This window comes from Chrysochloris asiatica, unplaced genomic scaffold, assembly GCF_000296735.1.
Source record: "Chrysochloris asiatica unplaced genomic scaffold, ChrAsi1.0 scaffold00326, whole genome shotgun sequence".
Taxonomy (NCBI): domain Eukaryota; kingdom Metazoa; phylum Chordata; class Mammalia; order Afrosoricida; family Chrysochloridae; genus Chrysochloris; species Chrysochloris asiatica.
This window is the reverse complement of record NW_006408844.1, coordinates 261245-276113: the sequence shown is the minus strand read 5'-3', so window position 1 is coordinate 276113 and position 14869 is coordinate 261245. Positions and strand designations below refer to the sequence as shown.

Sequence of the window (14869 nt, the reverse complement as noted above, 5' to 3'; positions counted from 1 at the left end):
CATCCTCACTGGCTTTAGTGGTTGGTGCATAAATTTGAATAATAGTGGTATTAACTGGGCTTCCCTGTAGGTGCATGGATATTATCCTATCACAGACAGAGTTGTACCTCATGACTGATGTGGATATGTTCTTTTTGACAATAAATGCAACACCATTCCTCTTCAATTTGTCATTCCTGGCATAGTAAACCATGTGGTTGTCAGATTTTAAATGACCAATACCAGTCCATTTCAACTCATTAATGCCTAAGATATCGATGTTTATGCATTCCATTTCATTTTTGACAACTTCCATTTTTCCCAGATTCATACTTCGTATATTCCATGTTCCGATTTTCAGTGGATGTTTACAGCTGTTTCTCTTCATTTTGAGTTGTGCCCCTTCAGCAAATGAAGGTCCCGTGGGCTTTCTTCCATTTGCATCCTCACGGTCAGCTCTACTTTGAGGAGGCAGCTCTTCCCCAGTCACATTTTGAGTGCCTTCCAACCTGAGGGGCTCATTTTCCAGCATTATATCTGACAATGTTTCACTGTTATTCATAAGGTTTTCAGTGACTAAATATTCAGAAGTAGTTCGTCAGTCCTTCTTCCTAGTCTGTCTTCATCTGGAAACTCATCTGAAGTCTGTCCAACATTGGTGACTCTGCTGGTATTTAAAATACCGGTGGTACAGCTTTCAGAATCACAGCAACTCACAAGCCACCACAGTATGACAAACTGACAGACGAGTGGTGGTGATTCCAATTAGAGCCACATAATTCTGATTAAAACTAATGTCCCTTAGATATAAGGAAAACTTAGGAACCTCTGTGGTTATATTTAATTCCATTTGGAATTTCGACAAGGAGCTCTGATAGCGTCGTGGTTACGAATCGGGCTGCAAACAGCAAAGTCAGCAGTTCAAAACTACCAGCTATTCCATGGGAGAAAGATGAGGCTTTCCACTCCCGTAAAGATTTACAGCCTCGGAAACCCCATACAGGTCACTAGGAGTCGGAACCGACTCCATGGCACACTGCCACCACCACTAGTTGCCAGCTAGGATAAAGATCAAATAAACCAAAACCAAATCCCTTGCTGTTGAGTTGATTCCAACTCATAGTGACCGTGTAGGGCAGAGTCGAACTACCCCATAGGGTTTCCAAGGTTGTAAATCTTTATGGAAGCAGACTGTCACATCTTTCTCACATGGAGTGGCAAGTGAATTTGAATTCTGATCTTTTGGTTAGCAGCTGTGCTACCAGGAGTTGCTGAGGTAAAACAAGGGGCAGTTCTCAAAATATAAATTTCTGTTGCCTCCCCTAAAGGAACCCAATAGGGTCTTAAATGCATTTTATTAACATTTCAGTCACCTTTAATGATTAAAGATTCTGATATTCTACGCAGCAAGTAGCGTTTATAAGCCTAAAGTCCATAGAGTACACAAATATTATGAAAGTTTTTCATCATCCTTAATTCGCTAAATAACCCCCACGGAGTATGTTAGCACTATGCAAGTGACTAATGAGGAAGCAAAAAAACAATGACCTACGACATCTGGCTGAGCATAAGAGAGTACTCCGTCAGCCTTCTAGTTCACTGGGACAAAGGCACATTTTTGTTGTTAAGTACTGTTGAGTCAATTCCAACTCATAGCTACCCTGTATGTATAGGGTTTCCAAGGAGCAGCTGGTGGATTTGAACTACCGACTTTGCAGTTGGCAGTCCATTGCTTATCCTACAGTGCCACACCAGGACTCCAACAGATACACTGTTGCAATTTAGTGCCGTTGAGTCTGTTCCAACTCATAACAACCTTTTATAAAATTGCTAACTTTCGTTAGAGCCAAAGAGACCTGGGAACAAAATATTTAGAACCATTTGGTTTTGAGGAAATTAATATACAGAGATATGAAGTTATTTACGCCAAAGTCATAGGTTCTTAGATGCTCCAAGCTGAAAGGAGCCAATCTTGCAGTTCAAAGCAACCTTAAACGGTCCATTGCATATCCTGCAGCACTACACCAGGACTCCATGGTGTGGCAGGGTTTGTGTGCCACCAAGTCAGTTCTGACTTAATGGCCCTGTATAGCATTTCTAAGACTATAAAAAAGATGAGCAGAAAGCCTCATCTTTCTCCTGTGGAGTAACTGGTAGATTCAAACTGCTGATTTTGTGATTAGCAGCCCAGTTTGTAATTCACTAAGCTGCCAGAGCTCCTTCCAGGACACCATATGACACTTCAATTTCCTTTTGCCTGGAACAAAGAAATTTCCTCCTAAAACATACTTCAGAGTTTGTCAGAGAGCAGGCAACACCTGGAACATTTCACTTCTAAGCATTATAATTAACCTTTAGGAAGACATCTTTTAATTTGAGGTCTATCATTTGTATTTGATTTCAAAATTATTCTGAAATGACCATTCTGTTTTGTTTCCTCCTACCATTAGTCTCAATTACAGAATCAGCAAAAGGGACCATTGAATCCAGCTAAATTTTGTGTGTGCATTTTTTGGGGATAATACTTTCATTAGAGCCAAAGAGATCTGTGAACAAAATGTTAAGAACCACTTGGTTGTGAGGAAATTAATATACAGAGATATTATATTATTTATGCCAAGGTCATAGGTTCAACTCCAAGCTAAAAGGAATCTTAGAGATTAACATCTTCAATCTCCTCATTTTACAGACCAAAACTCAGAACTATTTACGTTGTCCAAAAGTCATAAATCCTTAGGTGATCGGTAGAAAATTAATTTCAGTGATACTAAATCTTCTCATCGAGAAATATAACTAAATAAGACCTTTCTCAGAAAATTACTGTGATAGATTATTATACCAATGTACAATATAAAATTGTAAACTAATAATAATAGTAATAATTAACTACTTAAGCAGCCACATCTGACTTCAGCTGACATGAGACTATTTATTTTTTACTTTCTGACTTAGACCCACTACTTGTTTTTATAAAGTATTATTGGAACACATTCATTTATATATTTACTGTGGCCACTTTGTACTACAGCAGCATAATTAATTGTTGTTGTGATGTGCCGACTCATAATTTGTTGTTGTTGTGATGTGTTGGTTCCGACTCATAGTGACCCTGCGTAGGGTTTCCAAGGCTGTAAATCTTTACGGGAGCAGAAAGCCTCATCTCTCTCCCTTGGAACAGCTGGTAGTTTCGAACTGCTGACCTTGCAGCTCACAGACTGATTCATAACCACTATGCTACCAGCGTTCCTTGCATAGTTTAGTTGTGGCAAAAACCTTATGACTCACAAAGCCTAAAATATTTACTGTCTGGTCTTTTCCAGAATAAGTTTGCCAGCCCCTTACTTAAATGACTTCTGGCTGTTACACAATATTCAGCTTTTACACTATATTACCATTGTTGTTAAGTGCCACCAAGTCAATTCCAACTCATAGCAACCCTGTATAGGGTTTCCAAGATTGTAAATTTTTGTGGGAGCAGAAAGCCTCATCTTTCCCCCACAGAGCATTTGGTGGACTCAAGTTACCGACCTTGTGGTTCACAGTCTAGTGCTTATCCCTAGAGCCACTGTGCTCTGTTTATTACCTTTATACACTCTGAAAATTTTTAACTTCAGAAATAAATTGGTCTGAAGAGTTAGAGATTGTGAAGAGTAGGTGAAATGTAGATTTGGGTTCCAGTCCTAGCTCTACCACTGGGAGCTTTAGTAACTTGGGTAGGTCTCTGAGCTTCAGTGTTCTTACCTGTAAAACAGGGATCATTATGCCCTGTAGTCCTCAAAACCTCACAGGGTTATTGGGAGAATTAAATGAAAGAGTACTATCTAAAGCACTAGCAGACTTTCTAAAGGAGTAGATGATAAAATTAATCAAATAAATTGTAAACAATTAAAAGAGTAGCTGTTGTTACTTTCAAACCTAGTTCTTGGTCCTTGTCATATGTTCACTAAACACCTGTTTCTTTAGTTGCAGACCTGGGTCTGGATCCCAGATCCTCCTGACCTTTTGTTTTGTTGTACTCATAGTAGTGTAATATCATTGCAAATTTTTATACTTTGAAAGCTCTTCTAAAACCAGTATCTCACTTAATAATCATAAGGCTTTTTGATCTGGTAGTTAAGATGGGCATTAATTTTTCCATTTGTCAAGTAAGGAAATAAGTGATGAGAGATTAATGGCTTTTCCAGAAAGATCTGGTTTTGAGAGTTGTCAAGGAAAGAACTCAGGTCTTCCACCTCCCACCATCATTCTTCTTGCCAGATATCACTTCTGCCTTTCAGTGGTCAGATGAAACACAAACTCCATCTCACTGTGGATACATGAATTCTGTTGTCTTGGGCGAGGGTGATGGTGACTCCGGGAAGAAGAGTGAGTAAGTTTGTTTTACTTTTGAGACAATAATTGAAAATCTTTCTTTTCTCCCACAAGGAATCACAGGATGGTTTCCTGTCATTTTCCCAGTAGATGGGGTCCAGACTCACAGCGTGGAGCTCATGCAGAAGATTGTGGGTGGTTTGGAGCTTTCCGTTTCCTTTACTCATCCTGGAGATAGAGAGCGGGTGCTGGAAGCTGCTGAGCTAGTGGGCTGGAGCTTTGAGAATAACCTGAAGGATCTTGTCAGTATGGAAGAGGAGCCAGCCACTGTCACCATCTCCACTCCAAGGCTCTGGCTGCCCATCCATTGTGTGCTTCTTGCTGGACAGAAGCAAATCCATAAGAGCACTTACTGCTACCTTCGCTACAAGCTATATGATCACAAAGGCTTCTGGACCCCTCTCAAAAAGCCTAAGGAAACTGGCAACAAAAACGAGGTCATGGTTACTTTCAAAGCATTCAAAAGAGCAGAAGTCAGCAGGGGCCCATCACTGCTTTGGTACTTCAGGGAAGAGAGACTAGAGATCCAAGTGTGGCGGGCTTATGGCAATGATAGTGTGGAGAGGCCCCATCAGACGGACAGCTGGATTGGCTCAGCTTACGTGGACCTGACCAGACTTGGGGAGCGGTCAGCAAGGACACTAACTGTTAGTGGTAAGTGAAGGGCCAGGCTCAGCTCTTGTGATTTGAGACCCTGCTCTGTGTCAAACACTATGTAAGATACTCGCTCAGGCATTATTTTGTTTCATCATCCTCCCAGCAATCCTATGAGATAGATATTAGAGCCTTTCAGTCAAGTCACCTCATGGTGATGCCATGTGTTCAGAATAGAACTGCTCCAGATGGTTTCTTAACTATAATCTTGACAGAAGCAGATCACTAGGCCTTTCTTCCTCAACACCTTTGGTTGGGATCGAACCACCAGAGGTTAATAGTCAAGTGCAAATTCTTTCCGCCACCCCATGGACTTCAGACCTATTTTATTGATGTGAAAATGGAAAATGGTGGATAATCTGCCCACAGTTACATGCTAGTAAGGGTTATTGCATGTTGAAAGATTAATCATAATTTAGTAGTGCTTTTAGTTACTAAAGATTTCAAAAAGAAAGGGGCTTAAAAAGGGTATGCCATACTAATAAAACCTTGGCAGTATCAGTATTACCTAAGGACTGGCACTGAACTTTGTAGCTTTAGAATGCATCCAACAGTCAACAGATTTTGTACCTTACATAGCACCGAGAACATTGTGAACAGTCAGCTTAATGTATAGAAAATAAGAAATGAGTAAAATTAGGAAACTACCTTTAACCAAATGTATCAGAATCTATCTGTTAGTCTAGAATTCTAGTCTTAATTAAACTGAAAAACATACCTAAGCTATCCAGGATACATTTTTTCTCTGGTAATAGCTTGGAAGAATGATACGGAAAATCTACATGTTAAAACCTGGCTTATGAGGCAGAAAAAGAAAAGGTAACATTTTGCAAGTGACATTCTGTACTGGGTACTTTTCATGTTAAACATTTGTTGATGACTTTATATATGTACATAGTCCTGAGAATTCAAAGGTGAATAAGAAATAGTCCCTGATCTCAATGAGTTTACAGTCTTAAGGGGAGAATACCAAACCGAAACAATCAAACCCACTGTCGCTGAGTTGATTGCGACTCATAGCAACCTTACATAGGGTTTCTAAGATTAAATCTTCACAGGAGCACACAGTCTCATTTAGACTGCCTCATCTTTTCCACACAGAGTGGTTGGTACATTTGTCCACCAGCCGTGTAGTTAGCAGCCCAATGACTAATCCACAATGCCACCAGGGCTCCTTAATGGGGAAGATAGTGCAGTCAATAAATATTTCATTAGAATGAAGCATAACAACTATGAAAGGGATATTTTCAGTGAAGCTTAGGAGCACAGGAATGGGGCAACTCTTTAGTTCAAGGAAGTCACCTCACTGGAGGTGAGATACTGAGTTTCAAAGAATTAGCCAAAGAAAGGGAACCACAAGAGTGAAAGCACAGAGACACAAAGCCGTGTGGTATATTTTAGATACTGTAAGTAATTTGGTATGACTAGGTTAAGTGGAGGGTCAGTGGAAAAGAGGAAAATCCCCAAGGAGATAGATTGACACAGTGGCAGCAACAATGGGCTCAAACCTGACAACTGTAAGGATGCTGCAGGACCGGGCACTGTTTCGTTCTTTTGTAAATAGGATCACTATGAGTCAGAGCCATCTCAACGGCACCTAACAGCAACAAAGTGAGAGGATACATAGGTTGGGAGGTGATGGGAGGTGAAGATATGTGGCAAGAGTATTATAGTGACTGTCTTTAAAGTTGAAGTGTTTATAGACTTTTTTCTGAGCACTATGAAAAGTTACTGTAATGAATTCTGAATAAAGGAGTGACTTAGCTTTGCATCAGAACAGTAAGTCTAGATTCTTCACAGAAATGATATTGGATCTTAACAATCATCATTTCTTCCACTGTACAGTTGAAACTGAATCACAGCCTTATTTTAATCCTGTTAGCTTTGTGCTGAGCGTCCTGGTGTGGCACTGTCGGATAAGCACAGTACCACAAGGTCAATTTGAACTTTAAGGTGGCAAGTCAAACCCACCAGCCACTCCTCAGAAACTCTATACAGGGTCACTATGAGTCAGAACCCACTTAACGGCACACAACAAGCTTAGTGCTGAGGAGGGTTGAGCAAATGGAGAACTGAGTAGGTTTCTGACTCATAGCAACCTTACAGGTTCTCTCTAGACCCAGCAGGTGTAAGTATGGCTCCACTGAGCACCTCACCAAATTCCACGTGTCCTGTTTTATCTAGACTGGCTTAGAATCACCTCAAAGAGAATACAGAAAAAGTCAGTTTTTGCTCCCTTGAACTAAAGTTCATAAATATTGGCTTTTAACTTCAGTCTGCTGATGGAAATAGATTTAGGACACTTGAATATAGATCTAAGGCTCAGAACTCAGACATATATATACCCTTTCTTATTGAGTGATACCAAAAGTGGTATTATATTTCAGGTCCTCCATTTCCCTCAAACTATTCCACATCGCAGTAGTCTTAACCATTTTATCCTTAGGGCCTTGGAGAAAGCATGACATTTGATGTGCTTGTTGAATGAATGCATCATTCCAATCCTCCATATAATCATCTATTATGAATTGAATTTTGTCCCCCACTAATGTGTCCTAAAGGAGCTCTGGTAGCACAGTGGTTACAAGTCAGGCTGCACACCTCAAGGTCAGCTTTTCAAAACTACCAGTGGTTTTGCGGGAGAAAGATGAGGCATTCTACTCCCATAAATTTACGATTTACAGCCTCGGAAACCCTGTGCAGGGTCACTGTGAGTCAGAATCGACTCCATGGTACTTAACAACAACAACAACAACAACAATGTGTCTTACAATTACTAATCTCTATGCCTATGGTTCTCTATAGGATAGGACTGGACTGCTGATTGCAAGGTCAGTGGTTCAAACCCACCAGCTGCTCCTTGGAAAGCCTATGCAGTGTTGCTGTGAGTCAGAACTGACTTGGTAGCACTTCACAGCAAAAGCAACATGCCTAGGATTATAATTCTATTTGGAAATGTGTTGTCTTTGTTTTATTTTGATGAGGCAGAATTAGTAGAGTGTGTCTTAAATCAATCCCTTGAAATATAAAGAGATTAAACAAGCAAGCTATACTAGCAGAGATGGGGGAAGAGATATGCCAAAACTACATGTAGATTGCCCAGGAGCAAAAACTTAGAAGAGACGGGGCTTTCTTCCCAGAGTTTAACAGAGAGAGAGAACTTACCCCTAGTGCTGATGCCCTGGATTTGGAATTCTGGACTCTTAAAACTGTGAAAAAATAAGTTACTATATATTAAAACCACCCATTTGTGATTATTTCTATTACAGCAACACTAGATAACTGAAATACCATCCTTCCACAACTAAAGTTTCTTGAGAATAGAATATATTAAATTGCTTTTTGGTACCTTCCCCCAACCGTGACGTATGCTTATTTTCTGTTTGTGATTATTATAATAATTTGCATGTTGCATTTAGAAGAAAACAGTGACCTAAAGATGGGAAAAGTTACATCGTATTATCTATGAATAAGTTAATTCCAACTTCCTGGATTGAAATGAGTCTATCTTTTCTAGGAAGCAAATTTTGATATTTGGCAGGAACTATTCTTTCTGCTTTATAAATTAAATCTCATTATACTTTCCTGCAAGCCAGTAAATTTCAAATCCCTGGTTATAAATGTGCCACATACTGGAAGAATGATCGTGAACAGGTTATTCTGACATTGTGGTGATGAAAAACACAAATATTAATCCCATTGTCCTTTGTTACCACTTCATACCAGATGATTTTCCTTTCCTGTAGATCTCTAGGGATATGGCCAGCTTTTCAGAATATATTTAGTAAAACAAGGCCAAATTGAGCATTAGGACAGCTTCCTAATGGGAAAATAGTCGAAAGACAAGAGTCTGTGGGACATCTAAAGGGTCCTGGTGGCACATTGGTTAAGTGGTAAGCTGTAAGTTAAAAGATCAGAAGTTCAAATCCACCAGCTGCTTCACTGGAGAAAGACATGGCAGTTCTGCTCTGTCCTGTAAGATTGCTCTTGAGTCAGAAGCAACAGCAATGGGTTTTGGTCTATGGAACATGTGCTAGAGAAGACAGGCCACTCCTGAGTTCATCAAATCTTAGGCTTACAAAAAGTCTCTCTTAGAAGTAATCTAAGTCTACATGCCCCTAAACACATGAATGTTTTCCACAATACTTCTGCCTGGTAGTCATTTGGCTTTGGCTTCAAATCAGAAACCTCACTACTTTCTATTGTTGGAGGTGGCAAAGGTGAGGTAAAAACTCTTGTGTTTATACCAACTTCACAGTAGTAGTAATAGTGGTAACACAGTGCCGCCAAGTCACTTCCGACTCAAAACAACCTGCTATAGCAGTACGTATGTATAGGTCTGTCAGAGGAGGAAAGGACCACAGGCACCTCCAGGAGTACTGCCTGGTGTAGTATAAGAGAGTATTCTTGGTGCCTGCTTACCTGGGCTTATTTTCTTGCCTCCTTCCTTTAGGTGTGTATCCTCTGTTTGGACGAAATGCTTCCAACCTCTCAGGAGCTGCCTTGCGAGTTCATGTGATTCTGTCCTCGGTCTCCCCACATCCTGAGCTTATTCGTGAGCTAGACTCCATGGACTGTAGCAGCCACAGTGAGGCTGAGCAGCTCCCTAGAAGGGATGAGATCCAGCTTTCACCGCAACATGGTGACCGGAAGTCTCCTGCCTGTACCCAGGAACCCTGCTGCCACACCACAACTGACGTTTGTCCGATTCAGGAGGGCTCTGCCGAGTTGAGTGGAACTTTTGCAGTCAGCATCCTGGTAGAAAGAGCAATGCACTTGAGCTTGAGAGGTAAGTTCTGTTCACTTATCCATGAGCATTCATTTGACTACCTGGTATATGGTTCTGCCTTCATGAATCTTAAAAATCATGGCAAGATCTGTAAGAACTGTTAATCATCTAAGTGGTCTTTATATTTCTCAGCCATAAGGTGTAGGTAGGAGTTCTGGTGGTGCTGTAGAGTAAGCACTGGGCTGCTAACTACAGGGTCAGTGGTTCGAACCCATCAGCCACTCTGAGGGAGCTTTCTGTTCCCATAAAAATTGACACCCGCGAAAACCCTATCCAGGGTCACTATGAGTTGAAATTGACTGAATGGCACCCAACAACAATTGCAACAAAGGTACAAGCAGCCGGAATGTCTTTCTGAGTTTCAGTGAACCTTTAACATTTATCCTAAGATTGCGTGTGTAGACCTGAGGATCAACCCAGACACTTCTCCCTCCTCCCTCAGCCACCTCAGCTCATCAGGTCCATTCAGTTCTGCCTCTTAAATTTCTGTCGTCTCTCTTCCTTCTTTCCATTCCCACCAATCCACACCCTCTTCATTGTGCGTGAGGATCCCTCCATGGGAACCATGGACAAAACAGTGTCAGAGTAATTGCAACTTTTTGTTTTTCTTGGGTTTTTTTTCAGTAAAATAAAGCTGTATTTTCTTCAGTTAATGAGTAAACTTCTAAAAGAGCTAAAATTTACATTTGTTATTTTTACTTTTTTTCTTCCCCATCTTTTTATTTTTTATGTTTTTATTGTGAGTTATGTGACAGTTTACATGGGAGAACACCAGCTTTACATTCATCCTATCTTATTTCATTTCATTGCATTGATTACAATCTCCTCTATGCATCATCAAACAACCAAAGGATTCACCCCACAAGCCTACCTCCTGGCCATCAGCACACAGCCCCTCTCCCTCTCTGAGTCCAGAGTCCCCAACTGCTCCATCTCTTTGTTTTTTCATACTAACTTTTTACTTGAAATTTAACATTTCCCCCAATTACGAATATAGGCAATAGAGTCTAATAATATTAACCATACCCATGATGTCAGTACAAATAACAGGTACTTTTTGTTACATAATATAGTTATTTCTGATATCCTGGAATATTGGTTATATCCATCATTACTCTAAAACCATAGTGATTGTTAACGCTACTGTCAAATATTGTTATACATTAATAAAGTACATAAATTAACTATTTTGCAAAGTTTTTTTTGTTTTGATAGCTGTATGTCAATATAATTAGGTTGTTTAGTAATCACATATATTTACACATTTTTTAAAAAGCATTATTTCAAAAAAACAAAAAAAAACACTATTTCAAGAAGTCCATAAACATCACCAGGCTTCCAAAGGAATCCATGGCACAAAGAGCCCCTGTCATGCCTTCATTCAGCCAACAGTGTCTCCTAAAATGATCTGTTTGTCATCACCCTTCTCTTTTGCCTAGCTTATACCAGCTCCTCTCTTAAAACTCAGCTCAAGCCTCAGCATTCTCTGACATAAAGCCCATTCCTTTTGCTCCTCTAGCACTTTTGCCCTGTTCACCATATCACACAGTGCTGAAATTGCTTATTTGCATGGTTTTCTCCTCCATTGTTTTCTGCTATTCAAAAATAGGTATATATTCAGTCAGTAGCAAAAGGTACTTAGTGATTGTAGTGTGCCAGACACTGTCCATGGTGCTGAGGATGTAGCAGTGAAAACAAGACAAAAATCTTGTGTTTAAGAAGCTTACGTTGAAGTAGTACTATACTTAGCCCTGTATTCCCAGTGAGTTGAAAATTATTGCATCTCTTTGTGTCTGGAATTTCTTTATCTTTAAGTGACTTACAAGCACAGACGACTTCAGTATTCCATTTTTGGTTTGACCTCCCTACCTTCTATAAGGACTCTTGAGATTCTCATTCATCTCATAACTTTTAGATGTTTTATATCAAGCAATTTTTCCCAGTCTTGCCCCACTATATTGGTGTATTAAAATCCTATCTGAGTCACAAAATGGGAAACAATTTTTACTTTTTAACTGCCTGTTTTGGGGCATGAAACATGAAAACTGAATTTTTTTAAAGGAGAAAATAGATGAGTGAATTTAAGAAAAATACAATGAGGTTTCTTTGGTTTTTACAAAGATTGCTTTTTTGTTGTTACATTGAAAACAAAACATAATGTACAAAAATATGGTATGCCTTCCATTTTAGGAAAAGCTCCATATTGCAAAAACAAACACACAAAAAGATCAGGACTGTAAGGTAGGTAGGGTAAGATTTCCCAACGAGATTCTTATAAAAACAGCCCTTGCTACCCTTGAAGAATGAGCAGATGTCATGGGAAAAAATTTCTCAGCACAACTTTCCTGGCCTTTTTCTCACCAATGCAATTTTCCATTTTCTTAAAGCTGCTGCTTAATAAACCCCATGGTCATCCTGTGTTCTTCAAGAAAATCTATTATCCCATTGGAATAAAAATAATCAAAACATTTGCTATAACCATCTGAGCTGACCTCTCTGCCTTAAATTTAACTGGCCCAGCAGACCCCTGGGAAACCACTGTTTAAATTGGACCTTTTTTTTGAAGTTACACTAACGAGACTAAGACAACTGTGTTACTGAGAAAATTTGTCTGCAGCCATCCACTAATTACGGAGAGACATGTTTAAACACATTTTGTTTGGAGTAAACACATGCATGTATGAACTGGAAACCTGGTGACAATGCTTTTTTTTTAACCCTCATATACATGTATGCAAACATGGTGGCGCTGTAGGATAAGCACTGGACTGCAAACCTCAAAGTCGGCAGTTTGAGCCCACCAACCTCTCCTTGGGACAAAAATGAGGATTTCTGCTCTCACAAAGATTTATAGCCTCAGAAACACTATACAGGGTCGCTGTGAGTCAGAACCAACTCAACAGCACTTAACAGTAACAATACAAATGTGTATATACAATATACAAGGCAACTTAAAACACCTTGTAGAAAAATTCCATTATCCTTTGTTTTCACCACCCTTTTCCCCACTCCATTATTGTTTAATTCTGTTTTTTCACAAATTTTTTGAAATCCGCCTTGTATAGTATTTAAAAGGTTTAGAAAGTGGGTGTTGGATCTAGCAATCATGGGAACTTTGTAGAATGAGTAGGATTTCAGAAAAGTGGGCATGAAATTCAGGTGGACGTTTCAACATGATCAACTTGAACAAAGATATTGAAGTGGGAAGTTATATACTGGGCTACCTTTAACGGGTTGAGGGAGGCAATAATAAGAATTGAACCTATTTGTTTCATGGTTCTTACGAGGGTGCTGTATCTTGAAAAACTGTTGTTACATGCCATCGAGTCAGTTCCAACGTATAGCAACCCTGTGCACAACAGAATGAAACATTGCTTGATCCTACACCATCCTCAAATTGTTTTGTTTGAGCCCATTGTTGCTGCCACTGTGTCAGTCCGTCTAGTTGAGGTTCTTTCTCCTTTTCACTGACCCTCTACTTTACCAAGCATCATGATGTCCTTCTCGGGATTGTTCCCAACTGAAAACATGTCCAAAATATGAGAGACAGAATCTCACCATCTTCACTTCTAAGGAACACTCTAGCTGTAGTACTTTTTCCAAGACAAATTTGTTGGTTCTTCTGACAGTCCTTGTACTTTAAATATTTTTCGCCAACACCTTAATTCAAATGCATCAATTCTTCTATGATCTTTCTTATTCATTATCCAACTTTCACATTGCAAATGAAGAGATTGAAAATATGGCTTGGGTCAGGCGCTCTTTAGTCCTCAAAGTGGCATCTTTTGCTCTTTAACACTTTAAAGAGTTTGCAGCAGATTTGCTTAATGCATCATTTGATTTCTTGATGGCTGCTTCCATGAGCACTGATTGTGAATTCAAGCAAAATGAAGTCTTTGATAACTTCTGTCTTTTCTCCATTTATCATGTTATTTTATTGGCCCACTTGTAAGACTGTTTTGTTTTATTTACATTGCATTTGAGATGCAATCCATACTGAAAGCTGTAGTCTTTGATTGTCATCAGTAAATAATTCAAGTCCTCTTCGCCTTCAGAAGTACTTGTGTGGCACTGTAGAATAAACATTACACTGCTAACCACAGATGAGCAGTTTAAACCCACCAGCACTCCTCAGAAACCCTATACAGGGTCACTATAAGTTGGAACGGACTTGACAGCACTTAACAACTTCACCTCCAGCAAGCAAGATGTATCATCTGTAATACCACAGGTTAATGTGTCTTCCTTCAATCCTGATGCCATGTCCTTCTTCATATAATCCAGCGTCTCAGATTATTTGCTCAAGATACAGATTTAATAAGTATGGTGAAAGGATACACAACTTTGGCATACAACTCTTCTGATTGCAAACCATTCAATGTCCCTTTGTTCTGTTTGAACAATTGCCTCTCGGTGTATGTACAGATTCCTCTCATTTGTTGCAATGCTAGCCATAGTTTATTATGATCCACATAGCTGAATGTCTTTGCGTATTCAGTAAAGCACAAATAAACATCTTTCTGGTATTCTCTGCTTTCAACTAAGATCCATCTGATGTCAGCAATACTATCCCTTGTTCTAAGTCCTCTTATGAATCTGGCTTGAATTTTTAGCAGCTCCTTGTCACTGTACTGCTGCAAATGTTTTTTAATTATCCTCAGCAAAATTTTACTTACATGTGATACTAATGATATTGTTAGATAATTTCCACATTATTTTGGATCGCCATTTTGTTTATTAGGCACAAATATGGATCTCTTCCAGTCATTTGGTCTGGTAGCTATCTTCCAAATTTCTTGGCACAGACAAGTGTTGTTATCAGTTTGTTAACATTTCCATTTGTATTCTGTCAATTCCTGAAAGCTGGTTTTACCCCAGTGTTTTCAGTGCAACTTGGGCTTCTTCCTTCAATATCATCCATTCTTAAGCATATGCTGCCTCTCAAAATGGTTGAATGAACATCAACCAATTATTTTTGTTATAGTGACTGTATTCATTCTTTTTTTTGATGCTTCCAGTTTCGGTCAGTATTTTGCCCATATTGTTGTTAAGTGCCATCCAGTTGGTTCCAACTCA

At 39.4% G+C, this 14869-nt stretch overlaps 1 protein-coding gene across 1 annotated transcript in view; it reads left to right on the top strand.

Moving 5' to 3' along the window:
- The window catches only part of C2CD3 (C2 calcium-dependent domain containing 3), a 173686-nt gene that overhangs the window by 96143 nt on the left and 62674 nt on the right, over window positions 1-14869 (top strand). The window contains exons 23-24 of the mRNA XM_006875430.1: window positions 4405-5004; window positions 9458-9793. Coding sequence (XP_006875492.1) covers window positions 4405-5004; window positions 9458-9793 — 936 coding nt within the window. The remainder of the gene's footprint in view (window positions 1-4404; window positions 5005-9457; window positions 9794-14869) is intronic.